At 31.8% G+C, this 26,870-nt stretch overlaps 6 protein-coding genes across 7 annotated transcripts; 3 read left to right on the top strand and 3 right to left on the bottom strand.

Moving 5' to 3' along the window:
• Positions 1-48: 48 nt before the first annotated feature.
• Positions 49-4,940, bottom strand: LOC105834647 (GILT-like protein C02D5.2). The gene is made up of 4 exons (XM_012677296.3): positions 4,102-4,940; positions 1,729-1,922; positions 854-1,174; positions 49-776 (listed from the first exon to the last, which is right to left on the bottom strand). The coding sequence occupies exons 1-4, from the start codon at positions 4,211-4,213 to the stop codon at positions 687-689; spliced, it is 717 nt and encodes a 238-aa protein (XP_012532750.2). The 5' UTR covers positions 4,214-4,940; the 3' UTR covers positions 49-686.
• Positions 4,941-7,585: 2,645 nt separating this feature from the next.
• On the bottom strand, positions 7,586-11,591 carry LOC105840712 (DNA-directed RNA polymerases I and III subunit RPAC1). Its single transcript, XM_012687727.2, has 8 exons — positions 11,459-11,591; positions 9,794-9,880; positions 9,642-9,701; positions 9,364-9,548; positions 9,083-9,267; positions 8,521-8,709; positions 8,109-8,360; positions 7,586-7,877 (listed from the first exon to the last, which is right to left on the bottom strand). Exons 2-8 carry the CDS (start codon positions 9,839-9,841, stop codon positions 7,762-7,764), a joined length of 1,035 nt encoding a protein of 344 aa, XP_012543181.1. The 5' UTR covers positions 9,842-9,880; positions 11,459-11,591; the 3' UTR covers positions 7,586-7,761.
• Positions 11,592-12,061: 470 nt separating this feature from the next.
• Positions 12,062-14,624, top strand: LOC105840710. The gene is made up of 5 exons (XM_012687725.3): positions 12,062-12,523; positions 13,024-13,285; positions 13,356-13,563; positions 13,631-13,760; positions 14,430-14,624. The coding sequence occupies exons 1-5, from the start codon at positions 12,184-12,186 to the stop codon at positions 14,519-14,521; spliced, it is 1,032 nt and encodes a 343-aa protein (XP_012543179.1). The 5' UTR covers positions 12,062-12,183; the 3' UTR covers positions 14,522-14,624.
• Positions 14,361-17,576, bottom strand: LOC105840711 (transmembrane protein 41 homolog). The gene is made up of 4 exons (XM_012687726.3): positions 17,265-17,576; positions 16,631-16,754; positions 16,424-16,552; positions 14,361-15,678 (listed from the first exon to the last, which is right to left on the bottom strand). The coding sequence occupies exons 1-4, from the start codon at positions 17,290-17,292 to the stop codon at positions 15,171-15,173; spliced, it is 789 nt and encodes a 262-aa protein (XP_012543180.1). The 5' UTR covers positions 17,293-17,576; the 3' UTR covers positions 14,361-15,170.
• A 1,576-nt stretch (positions 17,577-19,152) lies between these two features.
• LOC105837110 (cytochrome c oxidase assembly protein COX18, mitochondrial) lies at positions 19,153-22,633 on the top strand. Of its 2 annotated transcripts, XM_012681620.3 has the most exons (7): positions 19,153-19,701; positions 20,381-20,460; positions 21,405-21,542; positions 21,652-21,799; positions 21,876-21,997; positions 22,125-22,235; positions 22,390-22,633. In XM_012681620.3, exons 1-7 carry the CDS (start codon positions 19,590-19,592, stop codon positions 22,585-22,587), a joined length of 909 nt encoding a protein of 302 aa, XP_012537074.1. In that variant the 5' UTR covers positions 19,153-19,589; the 3' UTR covers positions 22,588-22,633. The 2 variants fall into 2 exon arrangements, with proteins under 2 accessions (XP_012537074.1, XP_012537064.1); XM_012681610.2 differs by having other exon boundaries at positions 19,156-20,460.
• A 3,412-nt stretch (positions 22,634-26,045) lies between these two features.
• Positions 26,046-26,870, top strand: LOC105837245 (probable chitinase 10). The gene is made up of 2 exons (XM_012681835.3): positions 26,046-26,206; positions 26,600-26,870. The coding sequence occupies exons 1-2, from the start codon at positions 26,138-26,140 to the stop codon at positions 26,759-26,761; spliced, it is 231 nt and encodes a 76-aa protein (XP_012537289.1). The 5' UTR covers positions 26,046-26,137; the 3' UTR covers positions 26,762-26,870.

The following is a 26,870-nucleotide window of genomic DNA, read 5'->3' on the forward strand; positions in this document are numbered from 1 at the left end:
AGGAGATTCTTTTTCCATCGGATTATTATTTCGAGCATAGACTCAGTGTTTTTTTTTTTATTTATTTATTTTTATTTGGACGATTGTAGAGTCATACGATTTTAACACTTTTGATTTCTGAGACTTCTAATTCGAAAATTGTTTCTAGTGTATGTAAGTATATTCTCTGCCGTATCTCAAAGGCGTTCTTCACTTCTTGTCGTACATAAATAAAGCGGCACAGTTTGTATAAAGTGTTGATATTAAGTTAATAAATTGTTCCTATATACTTATATGGGAGCAAACTGGTGTTTATCTATAATAACAAGCAATTTTATCTCCCCGACGAAAAAAAAAAAAAAAAAAAAAACTGGCCAAGTATATCTGAACAAAAAAAGGAAACAACTGCGGAATATTTCTTGTGACATACGGCTACCGACGAATCTCGAACAACTGCATCGTTTAGTACTTTAGTACAATTGCGCGCCTACAGAGATAAATTGCATATTATTTTCATTTAATTAGGCTTCAGTAATTAACGGTCGAACTTGCCATAGAGTTGTGTTACCAAGAGATAAAACTAAAGTTTTTTTTTTTTTTGAAAAATACTATATTTTAATATATGGATTTTTTTAAACTGTGTAATACAATAACAAAATTCGATGATTATGCAGATATGCTTTGCTAGCTGCGGACAGTGCGTGCTCTCACGATACGCATTCTTTCGGTGTCACTTTGAAATGTAGGCACACCTCCTTCAGCAAATTTTTCAATATCCTCACCTGGTATTCGGAGCTCTGCAAAAGAAAAACGTTATATCAGTTGGACGTGCAGCGGTGCACTATCTGTTTATCGTCGCGAAGCGAACACTCACCCCGTCGAGAGTAATTGTCGGTATAAAAGACACCCTTGGCACGAGGGAATTTGTCATCTCTCCGTACTTTGCCAAGAGTTCCTTCCCTCTTTCCGTGTTCGAACATTTCTTTATAGATTCCAGGTCCACAGGTATTCGCTTGGCGCACGTATTCATTATCCCTACCGGCACAATGTTGTTCTCAATCATACAAGACACAAATTGTAGTTGTACCGATGGGTCCTTAATGACGTCGATGGAGCAAGCATGGATGATATTCGCTTCACACTCTATCGGACCGTGCTGGCACATGAACTGGTACCCATCGTTTGTCTTCGACGTCTGTGTTGGAAACCGAACACGTAACTTTGGGAAGCTTGCCGTTTAACTTAATCCACTGATCTAATTGTCTCGATTTCTCCCTTGCGGTATATTACAGTCACAGGATTGAGAATGTTACTTTATAAGAGTAATGTTACCATTATTTTTTTGTACTTTTAATCTATTTTTAGAGTGATATTCAATTATCAACGTCACTATTTGATCAATTCAATGTGAAACTGGATTTGAATTGGATTCGCAACGTGGTCCATGAGCATTATACATGCTCTATTACATTTATAAAGTAACAATATCAAATAAATTTGTCACTAAAAATATAACGACATTATTGTTACAGACAAAAGGAAGTAACGATTATATATTAAAAAAAAAAGATAATGGTCACGTTACAAATAACGCATTACTTTCCCCAAAAATTTTGTTTATTCACATTAATTCAACAATAGAACTCTCTTTTGGTTTTGTAAACGGAGGTAATGAAATTTTATTTTAACTTTTTTAAATTTGATAGAACGGTATTAATAACAAAGCGATATTTGCTTGAATTTTCTTACCTTCGCTTTACCGTACGGTACTAGTTCGATTTCTACGTTCGCCGGGAGTTTTCGATACGTCGGACCTAATTGCTTTAAAATGAAATTACGCGAGTCCGAACATAGAGCTTCGTAATATACGGCCACGTGAACTTTCTGGTAAGCCGGGTCATCTTTTTCGCTCAACGGTGTCGCCGCTTGGTCCACTTGAAGTTCTAAATAAAAATAAAGTTGAAGAATAAAATTGAAAAAAAAAAACGATATTAAAAAAAAAATTCGTGTCAAAACAATCGTTCGTGTAAATAATGGTTATTATCTGTGATTATTTTCACGAGAAGTATAAAAAACTTATGAATTTTTTTACAGATTTTTTTCACTATAAATTCTACCGAAAATTTCAATACTCAGAAGACATTTGCAATGGTACGATTAGAAAATTAAACATTAAGAAATTTTTAAATTCATCATTAAATTTAATTTAAAAATATGAATGAAATGCTTACATTAATTTTTAATATTTTCAAGATTCTTCAATTTTCAATTTTTATTTCTATTAAGGATTGATTGCGTCATCTTCGAATAAATTATAATAAATGTGTATTAAAAATTAATGTAAGCATTTCATTCATATTTTTAAATTAAATTTAATGATGAATTTAAAAAATTCTTAATGTTTAATTTTCTGTACACACACACACACACACACACAGACATTTATTTATTTGGAAACAAATTGAGAATCGTTTTGGAATTTCCGCAAGAAATTGTAAATTCTTTCATGAGTAAGACAGGTACATTAATTTAAAGTATTTTCAAGATTCTTCCATTTTTAATATTCGATTTTTATTACTATGAAATCGATAATCGTTATCTCGGTTAAATAGAATTATTTTCGAGAAATGAAAAATCATTAATTCTACTTTGAGAATGACACCTGTACATAAATTATAAATTAATAAATAAATTATAATATTTTTAAGCTTCAATTCTTTATATTCAATTTTTACTTTTAAATCGAGATGACAATTGTTATCTCAATCATCTGGGATTTTTCCGTGTAGAAATATATTTAAATTCCTATTGTAAAATTTTCAAATTCTACATAAAATTTTACTATTCGAAAAACATCTGCGATTAAAGTCAGCGTTCCCGTTAATTTTGATTTGAAAATATAAATTATATTTATGTGCTCGTAAATTACAATAGATTCGAAGGATTTTTCAATTTTTAATCATTAATTAAAAATATTCGTTATCTCGGAGTCACGGTATTCCGCATGATAATTTTCCGCTAGAATCGCGAGTTGTTTTTATTATATATAATTTCTATAATCGTATTCCGCGAATTGCTTATCTTGTGTGACGAGGCCCAGATAGCCAAATGTTTTGATTTTGCAGTTATGTTGCCAATAATCGTGCAGCAACTAATTTAGACACTCGGGACAAGATGAGACAGTGTTATGTCTGTTAGGTTGAACTCGTATGAATTCTATTTTTAACAATGACAAATTGCTAGTAACATATCAACATTAATTTGTTATTAATTATTTGTTGTTGCTATGTTGCCGTTATATCGTAAACCATATATATTTGTATCATTGCTGACCGTGATTCCTTTTTTAAATGTTTTCAACTGACTGCATGTATAAGTAATCATGTTGCTGAATTCGCAATGTTTTACTTCGACGTCAATAAATGCTAGAACACATGCAATGCATTAGTTTGCTCAAAATGCTATATATCATGTTTGATTATATCTGCGGGATATCGATAAATGGCAGGTTTGTTTTTGTCATTGATTGATGTGGAACGTGGTTCGCTTATCGCATTCAATCCGATCTGTCCAATGGGATTTGTCTCACGTTTTTTATTTCGATTTTTCTTCTCATTACGATTCTCACTGCGTATAATTAAAAACGGATACTCCGTCGAGTCACGAGGATTCCTGTAAATCGGTTGTCGGAGCGCTCGGCGATTACGACCTGACAGATGTTACAATCAAACCGCTTCGAAGCTCATCGGATCGAGGATTGTTTCAAAATACTTCAAAAGTATTATCAGATAACAATGCGCTCAGCAAATTACGCAACGAGTAATCGCGAAAGAATTCGACTAGAAATATCAATCTGTAACCTTCAATCAAAATTACGTCGTTATTACACTATTGTACTGGAGAGAGAGAGAGAAACATTTATTACAGCCGCTGCGGATCGCCGTGATCCATTCATCGATCTTCCGGAAAATACGCGGTTTTCGGGGAATCTCGATTTCGCCGATTGACGCGATTGATCACTGACGTCTCATCGCGCGGAAAAAAAAAATCGAACTCGCGGAAAGGGCGGGCGGTGACGAGCGAACGCGCGCGAGACAGGTGCGACGACAGGTTTCAATGTACCTGGTGTGGCGGCGCCGTCCTGCAGGAACGCGAGCCAGATCTTCGAGGTCTGCCAGAGCAGCAGGCCGAGGAGCAGGAGGAACACGAGGCGCCATCGGAAGCCTAACCCCATCGTCCCGGCTGTTGTCGCGGCGAGAGACGCGCACGACTCTCCGCGCGGCGTCGACGACAGCGACGACGACGACGACGACGACGACGGCGGCGGCGGCGGCGACGACGACGACGACGACGGCGACGGCGGTAGCGGTGGCGGCAACGGCGATGACGGCGGCCCCGTTAGCGCGGACTGACGTAACGTTTTTTAGTGTCGGACGCGGCGCCGGCGGCAGCGACGGCCGACATAGCGTCGCGCGAAGCGCCGATCGATTCTCGAGTACTTTCAACTCTCCTGCGGCAACTCCTCCGCACGTCGACGCGTGTCAACGCGATTTATGATTACTGTCGCGTATCGAATCGCAGAACCGCGTTCCTCCCATTTTCTCGCGTACGTTTCCCGCAGCATCATTACCGCACACGATACGGAGCGCGCATCAGCGCGCAGTGAAGGATCACTCGCGAGTTCGCCGAGTGGACCTCTCGGCCAATCAGACGCAAGTGTTTGATCATAGTCCGATTGATCGAACTTCAATTTTCAATATTTGTGAATTCCTTGATCATTAAAAGTAATTTGATATGGATGTTTTATTTAAAAATTTAATAAAAAATTTATCCATGTAAAGGAAAATTATAAAGGAAAAATATTCCTACATGAAAAACGATAAATCTTTGTCTGTTTTGTATAAACTTAATTTACAAATAAAATATTAAATATATTTGATGATTTATATTAATTATTTTAATAACCTAACCTAACTAATAAATTGTATCGAATTACTTTTTTGTTCATGTAACTTTTAATTTAATTTAGTTAAATAAAATATATTAACTTATCCAACTCTGTATATGAGCAATAACGTTGTAACGATAAGAAATAAGTAAATGTACCTGAATACACATACGTAGATAATAGTAGCAGGACGTTTTTGACAGTCACAAGATAATTTGATTAATTCCAATGATAATTTTATCAATTTTTTTTTCGTTAATTCATTGTCGCATCGAGTTTTTGAGAAAAAAAATGTTACACAATAATATGTAAGCGCAATTTTATAACTTCCTCAATTTTGAAGTTGAAAATTGTAATAAGATATAATAAGCAGGGAAGTCTCGGTGATAATAAATTACCGTTATATTATGCGTAAATGTTCTTAACTAAGTGTTATAAATAATACAGTGTGACGATAAGACTGATTTTACTTGTGTTATTGAACTCTTATTTGCTTCTTTAAATAGCGTAAGTATATGTTAATTTTAAAAAGTGAGAATGTGACGATTTTTATTTTATATATCTACAACATCTGTTAATATATCTGTTTCCATTATCTCAATCAAAGGTAATAGAAGTGGTCGTTAATATAAATCTGTGAATTATGCGGATAAAGCATTTGTATTGGGTGTGATTATAATTAAATGTTAATTATAAAAGTTTATATTTGAAGTTTAATTATGAAAAAATAATTTAATATAAATTAAAATTACATAAAGTTTAATTGGAATTTAAGAATTAAATTTTATTTTTACATACTTTTTAAGTTAATTTTACTTACTATATATTCGCATATTAAAAGTTTTCTTTGAAAGGTGTTAACATGATACACATAAATAAAAACAATTTTTTTACTTTATATTTTTTAATATTGTGTTTCTCGTTACATTTGTCTCTTCACATATCGATGTAAATCACTCTAATTTTTAATTATTTGGGTATCACAAAAATCTGATGAAGATATAAAATGTGTTTAAATAAGGTGGAAATATAATTAAATACAAAATATTTGGCTAAATTGATTATTAATTATATTTATAGCACATAAAGATTGTTCGATAGCTATAGTTTTTGGATAACTGCTGTTACAGTTTGCATAGCCACACTCTTAGCTAAAATCGCTTTTGTTACGGTGCAAAATTAATTTGTACTACCGGGATTATTGCGAGACCTGTTATTTTTTAAGTAGTCTATCTTCACAATATGTAGTTTCTTTAGTACTCTTTTCATGGTCTTTATCAAACAATTTTACAGTTGCTTGATTCAGCCCACAAAAAGGTTTAAAGCCACAGGCTTTTAAAGCCTCCAGGGAAGAATCGCCGATCAAGGCAGAAAAGTGAACGCTCTTTTCGTCCCTGCTTTCGCTTCTCTTGACAATGATCCAATCCCTGGCAACTAAACCCGCGTTTTGTTTGTCAAGGAGTTTGATAATCTCCTCGATAGTCAAATCCAACTCCTCTATATGCACTACCACCCAATGGCGTTTAGGCAGCTCATCAGCTGGTAATACATGCAAAGAAGTGTTCTCTATTTTTATTTCAGTGGAGAGGTTTTTCAGCCAGTCTACCGACGGTTTGTTGGCGCAATTAAATATAACTACGCCGTCTCTTTCCCTAGTATTGATAAAGGTAGGGACCAACGCATCCTCCGGAAGTTCGAGGATACGTTCTCTGATCAATTTCTTGACCACACGCACCTCATCGGCACCCAGTTTTCTGTCAGGATAGCCTTCTAGAACAAAGGCTATTTTGGTTATTTCCGCCCGAGTACACGGCGGCTCTTGGTCGGGTGTCTTGGGCCTCTCGCTTAGATGATTGCTCGGCGAATTGAGAGCATCACATTGGAAGTATCGAATTGGAGTATCATCTTTCGGTTTGTTAATACGCGTGTTAATTGTAGCATACTCCTTATTCTTCGATCTCGAGATAACGCGGGTGGGAGGGAGCTTTCGGGTTCTTACAGGTAATTCTCCCCTTTGCATTAGTTTTTTGTAACGTCGTCTAGCAGCACCGCTGTAGCGAACTCTGGTCCTGATTGAACCAGATTCCGCCGTTACGGGCTTCTGTGATTGTACGTTCCCTACGGGAACCAAGAGTTTATCTATGTTTACATTTATATTTTTAGGTTCCATATTGATCCCACGAGAACCGCGGTCGGGCGATCTCACCCGGGTAGAGCCGCGAATACCCGGGGCTTGGCTCGTACTCCCGGAGGGCGCCCGGTATCCGGAAGGCACCGTTCACGACGCAGCTCCCCCTGCGCCATGCAGCCGTCGGCACGGTAGCTTACACCTTGGCTTGGGGGGTTCCTCTTTGTTGGTTACACTCAATTACACCCCTGAGCGGATGCCCTTGAATGTAACCGTAAGCCCCTCCACCACTTCAAGGTGGGAACCCGTTCGGGGGGAAAACGACGAATTAAGTGATTATACATATACATATAATCACACACACACACACACACGCGCGCGCGCGCGCGCGCGCAATCATGATTTGAATATTTTAAAATTACATTGACAGTTTATAATAAAAAAGATAACTCAATTATAAATTATAAATTTTAAAGAAATATAATTAATGATTGATAATTGAATGGGTTATTTTATTAATTAATAAGATATTTAAAAGATTTAATAAAGTAACTTTATTAATGAATTAATAAAAATAAATCTCTAAATTAATATATATTAATTGGCACTTTATCTGCACGATTTTATTGTTGTTGTTCACACATGGCCAATTGCCTAATAAAATTTTGATGATTTTTGCTTTACCGAGAAATTATTTTGTTTGAAATTATCTTTCTACGGTTTCTAGTTCCTTGAGAAATGTTCTGCACTTATCCCTGAGTACTTTAACGGCTTCCATAAATAACACGGCTGGTGATAATGTTCCTACAGATTCTATGGTAACTAGAAAAACAAGAATAATAAAATGGTGAATATGTTTCTTTGTATATAATTTTGTTATAATAAAAATACAAATATAATTTAAACATATATAAGTTTCCAGCTGTTTATATGTATATAAGCAATATTTTAAATATCTTATACTCAAGTAGAAAATGAATTCATATGATTTAACGACTATCACTTAAGTTTTAATTGATTCTTGCTTTTTCAATTTCTTTTTTTTGTACTTACAAATAAAATGATCTTGTATCCGACTTAGTTCCACACAATTCTTTAGTTGATCGTAACGATAGACGTTTCTGGAACAACTGTCGTAGCGAGCATTTTTAACGCGTGCCTCACGGTACTTCTGACCAATGTTTGTTTCTTGTTCTATTACTTCTATCACACCAGGGCTGAAACAACTCTGCAGAAGATCCGCATCTTTATCTCTCACGGGTTTGGTTAGTCGAATAACTGGCAAGAGGCGATATGATGCAGTGGCTAAACATATTTTTATTATACAACATTAATACAATTAAAACAAATATCTTCACTACTTAAATATCTAACAAATATCATATTTGTCTGTTGAATTTATAAGATATATTTGTACCAAAATACAAGTTGCAATAAATCTTTTGTTTGCGAAACTCTTACGTACCAACGGGAGAAAATTTTGCGTGATCTTTACCGACACCTTTGATTGCATGCATAAATACATGAATCTCATGACCAGGACGCATTTTACATATTAATATGTCATTTTCTAGAACACCAAACTGTTCTGCTCCACATGGAAACATTTCTGCTTGCCTACCTATTGGTACCCATTTAATGTCCTTACTGTAAACTGTAAAATTAATGACGCATGTCATGTATTTTATTTAATATTGTTATATCAAAGATATAAGAATAGTATTTAAGAAAAGTAAAGAAATATTAGATAATAACCTGTTTAAAAAAATTTTATTTACATATTCATTATAAAATGTAATGTTGAACAATACTGAATTGGCTAGTAATTACTACTTATTTCAAGTATTAAAAGCATTAGTACTTTTTAGTTTAATGTTCTTATTTTTAATGTTCAAAATAAATAATAATTACTGGCCAATTTAATACCAGCCAATATAATTTTATTGCGATTAGGAAATGAAATAATATAGGTCAATGTTATTAACTTAATTTTAATAGAAAATTTAAAGATAAATCTAGTCAAGTACCTTTGCTATTTTTATACATATCCTCTGGAAGATGAGAGTTTTTTGGCGCTTGTGGATTTGCAGTACAGGTAACCTTCAATTCGTATCTCAGAGTATCTTGATCACTGACTACATCATCCGGTCTTTCTTTGTTCGGAGGATATTCGAATAATCTAGCATCTGCGCGAAGAGGTATAAGGCCCAATCTTGAAAATACAATACAATATTAATTATTATACATATATAGGAAATTTTTATAAGATGAAAATTGAAAAAACTTATTCAATGTTTATTTATCTTACCTATGTGCAAGTACCTCATCTTGGAGCAAGCTAGTATTATTTACGACATAAACCTTTTCAATAGCCATGCTTGGTACTTCACTCAAAAGTATCCTACGAAATGCATTAGCTAACGAAGTATGGCAGCCAATTATATCAAATTCTATTTCTCTATCTTGTTCTTGTATTATGTTTATCTTTAGGTTCTAAAATTAAAAAAAAATTTAAAAAAACTTTTATTTACGTATATCAGTATATGTATTAACGCAAGATATATTATTCTCTTTACAACATATTACCTTTATAATTTTTGTCAACGTTATTGACTTGTCTGATGTATCATATGTATATTCTTCAAACTGTTAAAACAAATTTAGGTATATTAATTTATATATATATATATATTGCATAAAGAGAGTAAAATGCTTTTAGTGATTCCAAACAAACTTACATTTTCATGCTCTTTCATAATCCATCGTGGCTCTTGTTTTTTCTCCATTGTTTAATTATATACTCTTATTATATGTATCTCTGACAACTGTAATGATTTGTAATATTTTTTCACCAAACTATCTAGTAATTTTTTTATACTTGACATTTTTGACCTGCAATTGCTCTCTCTCTTTTCAATAAACTTCAATGATTGTAAAGATTCTTTTATTGAAAATTCTTTGTTAAAATAGAATATTCCTAAAGAATCAAGTAACATTTGAAAATATTAACAAAGATGGGTGATTCTGACCAAATTCAGATTTAATTAATGATTAAACTGTATCTATTTAGGATTTTAATTCTTTTTTATTTAACAGATAAAAAGAACAAATTAGATTAGAGCAGCAAATTTAATAGGAAACAAGCCTGTACAAATTTAATGGACAATGGACTTAGTTGATTCATTTTAAAGCTTACTATTTCGTAGCTCACGTCAAATTGACACAGAAGTACATTTATAATTTTAAATTTTCATACAGTATGCAAGGAAAGTAAAGTAGATATCATTTTTTATAGTCTTTGAGACGAGCAATCCAATGGTGCCAGTTAAAATTGTGTCACATAATGGAAATACATTAAAAAAATGAGTTTAAATTGGGGAAAGACAGGTGACATTGCAGATAGGTCGCTATGCTGTACATAATAATGGTATATACATATGTGCAATATATATTTTGTTATTAAAAGTATATAATAAAATTTATCTTATAAAATGTTATATTTAATAGCAAAAATAACAACAAATTGGATTTTTTGTGGATAAGAAAAACTGTCCTTGGACATATTCGTGTAATAATCTCTCGATCATTATGTTTGATATTTCCCAATAAATATAGCATTTTTAAACAAAATGTTCTATCTTTTTAACTCTCATAATATCAGATTTTTTGATATTACATATATTTTACTTAAATTTTTGAAAAACTATACATGTTACAAAAATTGTACTTTATTAAAACATATAACGCACTTTTTTTAAATAAAGTCAATTTTTTTAGACTGTAGAATAAAAAAGATTATTTCAAAGTGTACATTTCTAAATAGTCTCTAATCCCATCGTATTATGAAGGTTAATGCGGGGTCTACAATGGCAGTAGGAGTAATGGAGTAAGGAGTAAGAGTAACAATTGACCAATTAAAAACCGGGAGTAAACGAAATGGGCAAATCTCATTTCATATTTCTTACTTCTTATTCCTACTCCATTACTTCTGCTGCCATTGTAGACCCTGCATAATATTATAACATGTATCAGACTGTGTAAAGTACATATTGTAACCCATCATTCTCGTAAATGGTTGCAAAAACAAAACTTCATAATATCCTTCTTTGCCGGTTGATTTCATCGTCGATTAGGTTAACCGAAATTCAGTCAAAAATTGAAAATTCTTTTGAGCCTTCAAGGGAGTAATACAGAAACTGAGTGTTATAGGAACAAAAATTAAACTTTCACGGCATCTTCAGCACGTGTATGAAAACTGATAGTCCAAAAACTATGAAATTATCCATTGAAAAATATTACTGAATTTCCGTGCAACTCGATCTTGCTATTCTCTACGTTGCTTCGTCCGACGTTAAGCTTTGTGAAGAACAGAACGGTACACTTTCGGAATAAATGTGTCTTACCTGGAAAATACTTTATACTCTCAAATCGGAATGAGAATGACCATGTGCTGATTCAATCAAGCGTCTTCGTTTTTCGTTATGCCGCCATGAAAGAAAAACTCTGCACTTACACTGACGCGGTGTAGCTGTAGAACTTTTCTTTAAACAGAATGGCGCTAGCAACATTATTCTTTTTTGCGCATGCGCGACGTTTCAAATAAATAACTTTAAATACTAAAATAATTAAAAAAAGAATTATTAGAGGAGAATGGACTATGATTTTTCATAATTTATTAGCATATTGTATTAATTTCCAAACAATTTTTAGAAATAAATAAACACTCCTAATGTTGTTTTGCAGTTACAGTTTTTTCAGGTATATTAATTTTTAAATGCGTTTTTGAGCATCGATATTTAGCTTTTAGTAATTGATGTATGTCAAGATTGAAATTATCAACACGTAGTTTATATCTTAACTTTATCTATATATATTTAAAACATTTTTATTGGTCGGAGAATTAACTTACATAAAACAATATAATTATATATTATAATTGTAAAATTTATTGTAATGAATTTTATTTAGCGTACGTTACCGACTAAACGTCGGTAAGTCAAATAACTGCTACAACCAAGGAATTCATTCAGTTGCATGTATGTATGTACGCTACTTCCGAGAAAATGTAAATAAAACGTAATGATTTAATGAATGACGCATGGGTTGAGTTCTACGCGATCGAGTGATTATGGTCGATCTGAACGAATATAGAGAGAGTGTACAACAAATTAGGCGATACGCGGCCGTTCACAATGTCTCGGAGGAGCAAACATCAAAAATATTTCAAGCTTGCTTCCGACAATTGGAGGCCAAGTACGCGAGAAAATCGTCAAGTAAATCGTCGAGGCCCTTGCGAATTATTCTATCACTCGCTCTTGTCACCATTGTATTGTTATGTTTGTTAAATTATAACCAAAACTGGTTGAACGCTGTATTTATAAGAATCTCGCAAAATTCCATTTATCCCGCTTTATATTTACTGCGTAAAGTGGCTATACCATTCATCAGCCTGTATCCATCACTAACTGGTTTGTATATTTTACAAATGATTAATATATCACTATGGATCGGTTGTTCCAACTTCTTGATAAACTTTACCTACCAGGTAAGCATGTGTCTATCTTCATTTCTTTTCTTAAATAAAGACGAACATATATTTATTTGATAGGTAAGTTTACCAAGAAGTTGGAACAACTGACCCTTAATAGTGACTCATAGGCATAACTACATTGATATTCGAGTATGAGTCACTAAACTGAATAATTACTCTTAGTGCTAAACAATGCTTCTTATAATTTATACATTTTCTAGTTCATAATGATTTGATTTAATAATAATTTATTTAAATAATAAATATATTAATTTAATATTTAAAATGATTAAATTTATAATAAAATAAATTATAGAAATAATAATAATAAATTTAGTGCCAGCAAGATTTAATATATTAAATATTTTATAGAATAGTATAAAGAGAATGGTATAAGAGGCGATCTTTAATGTTACACATCTTCTAATAATGTTTTAGAATTGTACGATGAATGGTGCTTGATAGAGAATCCGTATTTCTACGTCAACGATATGGATTGCTGGCCTTGCACCATGGTTCATTCCGTATTAGATTTGACTGGTCACAATATTAGCAGATCTTTTAATATCGGTATACCGTACACTCGAGCAGAAAACAACACAAGAGTTAAGATGAAAGATTTATTCAATTTATATTGGAACAATCGAGACATCTTTGATGAAGATGCCAAAAGAATCTCCTCTAACAACGGAACTTTTAAGTGAGTCTTCACACACGTTAATTCAATCCTCATGAAATTTCCAATTAATTTGAAAATTGTGTTTGTACAGAACTATTCGCGATGTCATGAATAACAGATTGGATACATTTCGTACTGTTTTCTTTGCGACTCACGTATCTTGGAGAGTGAATCGTATGAGGCCCAATAGATTACTGCGAAAGTTATTTCCAAAGCCAGTCGAGGCTCCGAATTGGTGGAGCCAGAGCACAGAGAAGTATATTTTCATCGATGAATCGAGTTCACCACCCTACTCGTTGGTATGTGAAATACTTACACATCGTCGCATTTTGGATCTATAATGCTAATCAATTTATCAATTTTCAGCCTAATCCTGAGTGCAGCAATATTGTGATACGGTGCGCAGCTGGCGCGAGATTGATAAAAATGATACCAAGCTCAGAGTGTTCTCAACATTGCAAATCTTCGACAATTTTATTGTCCGCTGGACATACACGTGAGTATTGGAAACTTCACAGGGTGCTTTCCTCACTTGGTGACAGTTAATAAGACAGAGTTGAATAATAGATTTTTCTAACTAAATTAAGTTAAAGTTAATAGCTTATAAAGTTAACTTGGTTAAATTAAAAGTTACACAAACAAAAAAATTAACTTAGTTAAAATTTACATTAAGATTAAATTAAGTTAAATTAAAAGTTAATTTTGAAAAGCATTATTTATTTTAAATTAAAAAATTAATTTATAATATTTAATTTACATTACTGAAATAGTTATAATATAGATTATATTTACTATTTCATTTGTAATTTAAGTTGATATAAAATAACAAAGAAATATTTTTTCTGGAAGAATGTTTTTATACAGATAAATATTTAACTTAGGAAAAAAGTTTGTGTTAAAAAAAAAAAAACAAGTTAAAGTCAAAAATAAATCATTTAAAATTAACCAAATTAAAAGTTAAAAATTAACTTAACTTTTAATTTTTTAACTAGTCACTACTCAACCCTGATACAAGAGTGTCTTTCTTTGTATCAAATATCAAAAGAATAGCATTTGTGTCAGTTTATGTTGCTAAATGGAAAGCACTTGCAAAAGATCCGTGTCCTTTTTTATTATTTAGATTTTATTTACATTGTACATTTTATTTTCTTTTTCCGTTCTTAAGTATGGTACAATTGGTGGTATTGGAGACCCATGAGTCTACCAGTATACAACGCTACTGATTTTTCTATTGGTTATTTAACTTCGTTTTGTTAATATAACCAATAAGAAAGATTGTGGATACATATACCAAAAAATGATGACGATGTAGCCAATAATGATGAAGCCATATTTAATAAAATTTGATATATTAAGATTATCTGTAAGTTTCCTTTTTTATTTGCTCTAATTTAGAATATTCATCGGCACATATAAAATTTTTAAGGAGTATTCTTTTTTGATACAATATAATGCATGAAATAAAAATAAAATTTGGCAGTCTATCAACACAGATTTTCCTGAGATCACTTTCTGACACAATATTGTCTAAAATACAGGTGTACTCGTGACACTCACAAAATAAATCGATTTTTACTTTTGCCTATATTTAGTTTGAACGACTTTCTAAGACACTTGTAGAAATAAATTATAAAATAACAATAAATAAATTAAACGGAAATTGTGCTCGCGAGAATTTGTCATTTGCTATCCTGTACGCACAATCCTTGTGGCTACATGCAAACGTGTCTAATTGCATACATGGTGCGAAAAAGCGGACCCTGATCTTAATGTTATTAGCATTTGATTTTCTTTAATTTCTTAAGAGATTATCAATAGAGTATTTCGCTCCACGGATCAGAAAGCCTTCCTCGTTTAATATCGGAATATCACCTTGAGAGAATGTTCAATGGAGCGCTCTAGCCGTTTATTCGAACTTCTGCTTGAGCTTTTGTTTGTACAAAACGGGTAGCAGGGAGAATAACGCGAACAAGCACAATATAATTATACTATTCCACGACCACGCGTCGCTTGATGACGTGAGCTTGTGCAATGTCTGACCCGCCTGTATGGCGACGAAGGAAGGCGGCGCGACGCCGAAGAAGGTGCCGACAGTGAACGGCATTATCGGCACACCGATTACCGGACTGGCCACATTGATGAACCAGTTTGGCAGTAACGGCGTCATTCGCAGGAACAGCATGTAGTTCAGCAAATTATCATGATGCTTTGCCACCGTGATGGTCCACTTTTTCGCCTTTTCCGGACAGTATCGATACAACAACCGCCTGCCCAGCAAAGAGGACAGTAGGTAACACAGGGTAGCGCCGATCGCGCTACATGTGCACACGAGTAGTAACGCGATCGGAAAGCGAAACAGAAATCCCGACAGAATCGAGAGAAAAATAGAGCCAGGAATGGCAAATGTTTGCAGACTATCAAGATATGATGTAAGGAACATAGTGTATTTTAAGGAGATTAGCTAATTTACTGTGTTGATTTTTGGGAGGTTTTTAGGAATTTTTGAAAGAAAAGTGGATTACTTTTTTTGATTGAAGTTTTTGATTTTGATAATCTCCCCAATTCTTGGTTTATAAAGAGCACGGTCGGGCTTGCGCTGCACGTTCACTTGGCGCGAGCCACCACCGTGTCTCTTAATTAATAAATTTATTTGAATTCTGCATGATTTATCGGTGACCATCGGTGATTTTGGATTTCCCAAAGAATTAAAATTAAAAAATATTTTAATCAGAATAGTTATGACTATTTTGTCGAAACTAGAATTATCTTAACAACTTAATTTATATTTCTATGAAATTTTAAAACAAAAAAAGCAACAATCAAGTTTAAAAAAAAGTGTATTTATTATTTGGGAACATGAAAAATTCTAGTTTTAATAATAATAATCGCAAGTATCCTAATTAAAATGACACTTTTAATTTGAACTTACTGGGAAATCCAGAATCATGGCCACTGAACTGTATAGAGATCCAATGGATCTATTATTAACTTTTATTCATATTTTTTACTAAAAAATAAAGGACAAAAAATAATTTTGAAAAATATCCCTTTTATAAAAAAATGTTAAACTCCCTCTTCCTAAAAAATCAACATGACAAAGTAGAATATCTCCTTAATATAACAGATTGAAAAGTATATGACTAGAGTATTGAAGGATACAAGATGTAAGTGACAAACAAACCAGCCAGCACTTGGAAGTAATATAAATCCTTATATCGTTCTAAGAGTTTTCCTAAATTCTTGGCATCTTCTATATGAAGCGGTAGTTTCATATACTGCTTTTCATCTCTATAAAAGAAAATATAAAGATCCACATTTATATCCGATATTAAGATGCAATGATATTATTAATAAATAACTTCTTACTTTTTTAATTCTGGAAAACTTTTGTATACATAAAATAACGCAGTCAATGAGGCCACCAAAATTAGTACAACAGTTATTACTGCTCTTTTTGTCGAAGCTTCATTATTGACTGCTTTGGGTGCTTCTACAAAATAAGAGAAATTTATATATTTAGCATATTAATGTTTATTATACATATAACTTCCTCTTTTAATTTGTAGAATTGGAAGAAAAAAATTGTCGGATCAAAGTTAATCTACAAAGGTGGAAAAAATGTATATAAATATGTATATTAATAACTATTAAAAACATTTTTAATTTTTGTGATTATACAAAAGTTCCAAAGGAAAAAAATATCATTTAGATTTCAAAAAACAAAAGATAAATTAAAATACATTGAATTAAATACTGAAAATATAAAATATAAAACTAAGTTTATAATAAATTACATATATAAGTTACGTAAATATTCAAAGGAGGTTCGCGCGGAGCTTTCGATTTATCGTCATGTTACGTACGCGCTTTCACACGTGTCACTTCAAGGGTGCGTCGCGCCATTTTTGATATACATACACACTCGCAGAGACCAATACCTAAACACGCCACTTCCCAATTCGTTTCCCCCGCAAAAAGCAATCGCGTGATCGCGTCTCACCTGATCTGATGTCGGCCTGCGAACTCATCGTTTTTGCCTTTCTCCCGGATATCGGTCCTGTGTGGTCGATTTTTCAACACGCGTGTCCTCTCGGCAGTGCAGTCCGGTTTCAGTGCATATCGTGCGAATGCAACTGACTCACGTCAGAGCGATCGCACACACCGTGAACTGGAATGAGACATAAAAGATTTTCGATTCGAGACACAACAATGATAACAGCCGCCCCGAAAATCAGCTGACAGCCTCGTGTTGTCTCGTCATTGGGCTTGGGCACGTTGGCCTAAAGGCGCATTTGCATAAGACGTGGAAAAAAAACAAAATCTGTCAACCAATTAGAAGTTGCACTGGTTGTATTCAACGGACTCGACAGTTGAGTAACATTACTTGATTTTCTGATAAATTTACACTGTTGATTTGTTGGTTTTGTAAATAAGAACCAATCATGTTCGATCACTACTAAGCTGTGAGTCCGCTGAATGTGCTCATTGGCTGTCACTTGAGATTTGTTCTAAGGTTTGTTTTTTTATTCTCCTGCACTGCTGCATTAGTGCAATAAATTAGAATGAAAAAAAAAATTGTCTTAAGGTCTAAACACAATGCCAGGCAACAGGCAATAGGAACAGAAATAATGAAAGAGAGAAAGGATCTTCTCTCTTTCTTCATTTTCTATTCCTATTGCCTGTTGCCTGGCATTGTGTGATGGCCTTTATTCTAACTTATTGCACCAGTGCAGCAGTGCAGGAATAAAAAACAAATTTTTTTTGCACATTCTTAAAGGCCTTCACACATGAATTGACATAAGCATAACAGTAAGGTTTCGATGCGTTGGATTGGGCGATCATAACCGTAATGGCGTAATCGACTGAGGCCCGGTTCCACAACTCACGGTTAAATTAACTGGCCGATTATTCCATTGGAATTGACCAATCGTATTTGTCGTTAAGCAAAACCGGGCCTGAATCAAGTACGTGATTGGTCGAAATTTTACTGTTATGGTTATGTAATTCGTGTGTGAAGGCCCTTATGATTTAAGCCTTATGTCTTGAAGCAACGCACAATAACTGTCTTGTACCTTAATGGCAATATTTTTTGGGTAATTATTTAGTTTAGGCACTGGTATTCAAATATCGATGTAGTTGTGCTTATTCGATACAGTTTTGCTTCAAACGAACGAATCTGGCAAAAAAAAGCGTCGCTCTGCCCCGGAAAGCGAAATAATAATCGTAAAATTTGTCGAATATTCAGGTTAAGAAATCTGTCATATCGACGAAATGTAGCGACAAGAGCACTCTCCGCGGCCATGTGCGCATGCTCTACAGTCATATGTACATGCTTCGCGGCCATATACGCATGCTTGGTGGCCATATGTGCATGAAATAAAGGCGCGAATTTAAAATGTATGTGTACTTTTAACGACTTCCTTGTATTCTAATAGTAACTAATAATAAATGAGTCTACATATATTAAAAATAATAAATACTGTAAAGATTAGCATATGATCTAGTAATAATCAACCATCATTGACAATCTTTGCGTAAGGATCTTGCTAATTTTTTGTGTGGAAAGTCGCAAACCCATGTGGTGCAGAGAATGCTTTACGCACACACACACACACACACACACACACACACACACACGGGGGGGTGCAAGGGGGGCCTTCGGCCCCCCCTCCCGCACCCACCCCGTCCAAGTCGCTAACCCATGTGGCCTCATACTTTGCTTGCAATATACATGGGTTGCCTATGTACATTGCAAGCAAAGTAAAGTCCACATGGGTTAGCGACTTGGACGGGGTGGGTGCGGGAGGGGGGGCCGAAGGCCCCCCTTGCACCCCCCCGTGTGTGTGTGTGTGTGTGTGTGTGCGTAAAGCATTCTCTGCACCACATGGGTTTGCGACTTTCCACACAAAAAATTGTGCTTGTAAAAATATGTATATAGACATTTGAAATTCGCGCATTTTTAACATGACTTGTGCTAAACAGAGCATGCGCTTGTGATTAAAAGCGTGAGAATATGATCGCTGCGCGTGCTCAAGTCATTACATTGTGTCGGTATGACAGGTTTCATAACCTGAATATTAGTCAACTTTAGCGATTATTATTTCGCTTTCCGGGGCAGAGCGACGCTTTTTTTTGCCAGATTCGTTCGTTTGAAGCAAAACTGTATCGAATAAGCACAACTACATCGATATTTGAATACCAGTGCCTAAACTAAATAATTACCATTTTTTGCTTCTTTTTGTTGTCTTCGATATTGCCATTAAGACACAAGACACAAGACAGTTATTAAAAAATTTCAAACTTTATCACCGCAATTTTGTCGCCCATGAAAAGGCTCCCTAACGCTCGGTCTATAATTAGTCTATGGTTTGTACGTATCGCGTGTATATGGCGATATGTCACATTTTCTCGTACCATAACCTCACCTTCACAGCAAAGTATGTTCTGTTTTGATATTACTATAAGAAATTTTTCGTAATCAGGTTTGAATGTATATTTGGAATAATAAATAAATAAGTAAATAAAAATGTAAAAAAATGAAAGTATAGAGTTAATAATAAGTTTTTCTTATTTACGTATATTTACGTACATTTTTAACTTGATATTTTTGGACTTATTTGTAAGCAAAGTTCATTATGAAAATAATAAATTTAAATGTTTTTTCAAGGCGAGTCAAATTAGTCAATAAAATTTCTATTAATAATATTGCGCGATATTTTAACATGTCATCAAGTGCTTTATCTCATACTGATTGTAATGATTGTAACACATCTTGTACGGACATCACACAAGATTTGGTTTTCGGTAATCGACAGATTATATCAAATAATGTCACAGTTAAATTTAGTTCAAGAATACAAAATAACTTTCCATTTGTGTTTCATCCTCGAATTGTTTCTCATGTAATCTTACACAATGGAAAGAAACACGCTGGACATAAAACTTATCACAGTGGTCAGTATTATAACAGTGTCAGATATTTTTCGAATTCTGGCATCAATTCTGCCCCTGAAATTCAAGCTCCAATGCAATTTAATGGTATATTCAAAGTAATATCAGAAAGTGTACCTGTTAAAGTCTCACAAGATTTTTTGCTGTTGATGCACGATTATACAGGCTTGTCATGGTGGTCGGTCATTATTCTTACCACCATTGTCATGAGAACAACAGTCACATTACCGTTATCCTTGTATCAGGTAGGTTTATAAACAATGTTTTTATAAGTTATGAATATATTTATGTTGTATGATTGAGTCTAGAAAGACTAAGACAGTATATGACAAGAGCAAAATGATCAGACTTTAATAGTTGTATAAAGTAGTTTATATCCTTTTTTGTTATATTACATTTTTTTAGAACTTTAAATGATTTTATTTAATAATTATATAAAAAATTATAATTGGAAGGTTTCTTATAAAAATCAAATAAAAATTTATTTCTTAAGAATCTGGGTTGTTGTGTTAAATCAATTTCTGTCAGTAGATAGTAAATATATAACATTTCTGACAAAAATCAAATAATTCCAGAGGTTTTTAATTTTTTGAAATATTAATCTTTAAACTTAAAATCTTTGTATACTTGTTAATCTAGAGAAAAATTATTATATTTAAAAAAATATATGAAAGATGTTTTTGTTAAGAGCACTTTGTAAAATTTTGTAAATGAAAAATGAAATTATTGCTTTATATTTTAAATAATATTTTCTTTATTTTGCATTTTTATTAATGTTATATCAAAATGTAGAATAAATGTAAAATATAAGATAAATAGTAAATATAAAATTTTTTATTAAGAACTAAATAAATCTAGTTTTTATTTTTTAAACGATTATACCATAAAAAATATTAATTAAAGTTTAGAAGTTTGTTTTTATATTTGTTATATAATATATCTGAAGGAAAAATTACTGTATTTATGCAATGGACAATTTAGAGATGAGAAGTTTTTTATTTCTTAAAGATTTAATTTTTTGGTTTTTGTAGAAAACTGAATTTAATCATTTGATATCAAGTTATAAAAATTGAAAAATTATTATATTAAAAATTATGCTAATATTTTTTTAGCTTATTATATATCTTAAAGTATTATATAATGCAATTTTTAAATTTTTTAATGATTTTTATCATTAAAATATTTTTAGCTGTACATAGTTGCAAAATTGGAAAATCTCAAGCCTGAAATGGACGAATTAGTCAAAGAAATGAAAAAAGAGATGAATTATGGAGTATCTAAATATAATTGGTCTAAAACATATGCCACACGTTTGTTCAGTCATTCTGTAGGTAATGTTTTATCTTATTTACTCTTTTGCATTAATATGTTAACAAGGACAACCAAATTTGATTAGATTATTTTTCTTAAATATTTTCTATTTGGATTTATTGCAGGTAAAGAAGCAATGGAATAAATTAATTGTTCGGGAAAATTGCCATCCATTAAAAGCTAGTCTATTGGTACTAGCGCAAATACCTTTGTGGATATCATTATCAATGTCTATTAGAAATTTATGTTATATGTTACCTAAACAGGATTCCAGTATGTATAGTAATAAAAATGAAATAATGATTTGAATAAAATAACGATTAGTGCATACCTAACGTATCTGTTTCAGATGCTTATGCTGTTTATCAGCAGTTTACAACTGACGGATTTCTTTGGCTGTCTAATTTAACTATTGCAGATCCATTTGTACTTCCCATAGCAATGGGATTATTTAATTTAGCTATTATAGAAGTAAGTTTTAATAATTTTTATTTAGTTTATTAATATAATGGATATGTATAATATATATGGATGAATGTGAAAAATCTATTATATTTTCGATTTTTGTATAATTCTAATTTTATTTTATTTTTGACAGATAGTTTCTATGACGAGGGTAAAAGAATTAACGAAATGGCAAAGATATTTGACCCATTTCTTCAGAGTTGTTACAATTGGAATGATCCCTATTGCTATGTCTGTTCCATCGGTAAGTTAAAAAAAATTTTTTTACCATATTCAATATTTACATAATATATTAATTATATATTTTATATTTTCTTATGTAATATTATAATATATAATTTTATAATATAAGAATAATTTCTTATATGTAAGAAATAAGTTAAAATATTTCTTTACAGTGTTTGAGCTTGTATTGGGCAACTAGTAGTGCGTTTGGTTTTTTCCAAAATTTAATCTTGTTGTCTCCGAAGTTACGTCGTTTCGCAAAAGTGCCTATAACTACATCCGAATCACCGCATCCGTATTTGGCATTACGTAACAGGATAGCATCTAGATGTCGTTTTAAAAAGAAAATAGAAATCTCACCGAAGATATAAATATATTTTTTAATTGTTAATAAATAATTTGTGTGCATAAGTTTTATAAAATGTTTTTTCTTGTTCAAAGTCACATCTCTAATAATTATATGTATAGATAGTTTTCATATTTTATTCAATTTTTTCCCGAGTTGGGTAAGTTAATATATTTTTTTAACTAAATTAAATTAAAGTTAATGGATTATAAAATTAATTCAGTTAAGTTAAAAGTTAAATAAATAACTAACTCAGTTGAAGTTACGTTAAGATTAATTTAACTGAAGTTAAAGTAAAAGTTAATTTTGAGAAGCTTTATTTATATTAAGTTAAAAGTTATATAATTTACGTTAGATTACCAACATAATTACAGTATCAATCATCAAATATATTTAATTTTATTTATAAATTAAGTTATAATATTAAATATATGAAATAAAAAATATTTTTATGCAGAAATGTATTTTTATGTTATAATTTTTTTCTTTTGCCCAACTAAAATTTTTAATTTAAAAAAAAGTTAAGTTAAAGTTTATACATTTCAAAAATAACTAGTTAAAAATTAAAACATTTAAAATAAACTAAATTAAATTAAAAGTTATTAATTATTATTAGAACCAGCTCGTGCTATGCAAACGCAATACAAAATGAATAAAAACGGTCAAAATGAGCAATAAATAATGTTGGAAAATATAATAAATTAATATATTTATTCTCGATTTACTTAATTAAAATTGGGAACAAATAAACGAACCGTTTTGGACTTACTTGTCCTTCCTCAGCGTAATAAAAACATATCTAAACAGAGGTCAAGAATCTAACACGAACATAACTATCAGAGTATTGATCATGTAATTTTTTCCCTAGGGTGGAAACGTGAAAAGTGAAAAATTTCAAGTTACTGTCTTTTTCTATTCAACACTAATAGAAAGAGATAGTTACATAAAACTTTTCACTTTTCACGTTTTCGCCTTAAGGAAAAAGTTACATGATTGCTGCCCAGGTATAAAAACGAATGACATGTCCATTTTATCAATAGTAAGCTTAATACTAATCTTATTTGGACGGAAATGTTTTTATTACGACGACAAAGGACAAGTAAGTCCGAAACGGTTCGTTTATTTGTTCTCAATTTTAATTGTGTAAACCGAGAATAAATATATTAATTCATTATATTTTCTAACATTATTTATTGCTCGTTTTGACCGTTTTTATTCATTTTGTAAAAGTTATTAACTTTTTAACTTTATTATTAACTTCCAACTTTTTAACTAGTTACTACCCAATCCTTTTTTCTAAATAGCTTGTGTATATAAATGAGAACTAATATATGAGTTTTGATACCGTAATAATGTTATAAATTTTAATGTGTTTGGATATTTCAGAAGTTTTTTTGAAGGAAATATAATACGTACAGCGAATTAAAGTAATACTATATATATAATTATTTACAATATAAAATTTTGTATAATTAATAAACAATTTTCAATGATTAGAAATTTTTGTTTGAGAATGTTTTTTAAATACGTATTGATGTTAATTTGTGAAATCAATATTTTAAGTAAAATTTTTTAACATTTAAACAATAGGTATAATATTACAATTTTTTACAACAGTACGTAATATTTAATTGGAATATATTTTATCAAATCGTTATTATAAAGAAATAGTAACGATAACGGTAACGATAACAGCGTTATTTGTAACACTCATTTCTTCTTATTCTTGATTATATTTTTATTAAATATATCACAAAATGCACAAAAGTTTTTATGATATAGGTAGTTAGCAACTGCAAAATAAAAAAAAATATCTGAAATTGTTCCATTGAATGTTTATATAGATAAAAGTATATTTAAATTAAATTTAATTATATCTTAAATTTCTTATCTATGACTTATGGTACCATGATGGTTGTTCTATGTATAAATAGAAACCGCAAAAATATCGTAATATAGTAGTGGAATTGTAAAACTGAAAAAGAGGTATATAAATAATTTAAGTTTTTTTTAAGTTTTTTCAAGCGTAAAAAAATTTTCTTTATACTGCTTTATTATTTGGATTATATTATACGGAAAATTTTATGATTTGTAATTTAATACATTAATTACTTGAAATAATTCTATAATAAATACTCGGCTGCTTTCATCAATAATGTAATATAGCAAATAAAATTTTATTGCGGCAACAGGTGCAGTTATGTTCTTTAAGGGTGTATCGGACATATAATCTTAGACAAAAGTGCATGAAATTTGAAATACTTAAATATCTACGCCTAACGCATAGTAAATTGCTCGGAATTAGTTGCACATTTCGCCTCGATTCCTGAGGCACCGCCTGCTATGCCCCCACTACCGCTGTAGGCTCGACGGCCGAGCCGCCGAACGCGCGCGTGGCCTTGTGTCTCAGGAGCGTTCTACGATAGATATGCCTGGTCTATTCGCGTGATTAAAAAATTTTCTTGCGCTGTGAATAATTTTTTTATTTTTACAGACAATTAAAGTTATTAATATTATTTTTACGTTTATAAACATATTTGTATATACATATAATGAGCATAATATAACACAATGTAATAATTGCAATTTTGTCAATAGCTTTCCACATCACCCAGGAGGAAAAATATTATTAATAACTTTAATTGTCTGTAAAAATAAAAAAATTATTCACAGCGCAAGAGAATTTTTTAATCACGCGAATGGACCAGGCATATCTATCGTAGAACGCTCCTGAGACACAAGGCCACGCGCGCGATCGGCGGCTCGGCCGTCGAGTCTACAGCGGTAGTGGGGGCATAGCAGGCGGTGCCTCAGGAATCGAGGCGAAATGTGCAACTAATTCCGAGCACCTAGATCTATAGATGTAAGAAACTTGAACGATAGTTGGAGTTCTATTTTTATTCTTACAAAGGTATTTTTTACGATTATTTGCGATTTTTTTCACTTATGAGTTTAAACTTTTGACAGTGAAAATGCACAATTATCTCAAGTTATATTTTATTTCTTTAAAACGGTGTAGTGAAGACAATTGAAACTTGGCAGATATTTTTATCTATTCATATACTGGATGTACAAAAAAATTCAAAACACTGGTACTATTTCTTCTATATTTTTTTAGTTGTTTTATCCGTTAAGATCGTTCTTTTCTATAAGATAGAAAAGGATGTAAAATCATTGAAAATTAAAATAGTTATAACTCAGCAACCGTTTAATGGATGCGTTTTCAATTTTTTGCAGTACATTAGGGAAACTAAAAGAACAATTTCACAAATTTTTAGCAACTTTGTATCATTTTGAACTTCATTCCGATACATCCTTAAGATAGCTAGATCTGTCGATGTACTTGATGTACTTGAGAAATGTCGATTCATGTCACCTTTACCCTTTTGCATAAACTAGTGATAACGAAAATACAAGAAACGTAATAGGAAATACGCATTTGTGTGATAGCAAAATAACATTTCTTTAATCGTATCTATATTGAAGGTTTTGTATATAAAGTCGATTTCTTAGCAAAATAAGGCACTTGAGTTGAGTCAAACGACGATTAACAAGATCAAAGAACAATTTTCAAGATGAAGTCTTGCGTAGTTATGTTATGCCTAATACTGTGTTTAACACCGTTTGTAATGACACAATTACAAGTGAGTACTACTGTGTGAAAATAGTTTTAAATTGAATGTTTAGAAAGATTAACGTCAACAAAAGGCAATCGGTCATGTGAATGTATTATGTATCGCTACTGTAATCTATATTTCACGTTATATATGCTATAAATTTTTAGTACAGGCAGTGAAAATTTTGGAACGCAATATAAATTAACGCAATTAAAAATAAATAATTAAATTGTGATTATGTTAACAAAAATTTTTTTAATAATACATGTTTCTTTATATTCAATTTTTTAAATTTTTACTCAGCTATTGCAACAACTTTTTTAGAGGGAATTGTTTCTCCTTTATTCGCATGACCTTATTTTCTCATACTTATCGCAGTTTGGATTTTGTTGAGAAATTGTATGATTTATTTACTTACAGGCGCATGTATTGCCTTATCCGGGCGATTGCAGCAAATATCAACAATGCGATGCAAGTGGTTGCTTTGTGATGAGTTGTGGTAGAGGAACAGAATTTAATCCGGCTATAGGTACTTGTGATTATCCTTTGAGAGATCGTTCGGGATGTAGTAATCGCGGATAAAAATTTTAGTTCACAAGACGTAGAAGAGAAACAGAAATATTTTTATTTTGTTTGAACGTTTACATGTTATCACGTTGTGTAAATAAAATTATAATATTAATAGATAATA

The sequence above is a fragment of the Monomorium pharaonis genome, chromosome 2 (assembly GCF_013373865.1).
Source record: "Monomorium pharaonis isolate MP-MQ-018 chromosome 2, ASM1337386v2, whole genome shotgun sequence".
Lineage (NCBI taxonomy): Eukaryota > Metazoa > Arthropoda > Insecta > Hymenoptera > Formicidae > Monomorium > Monomorium pharaonis.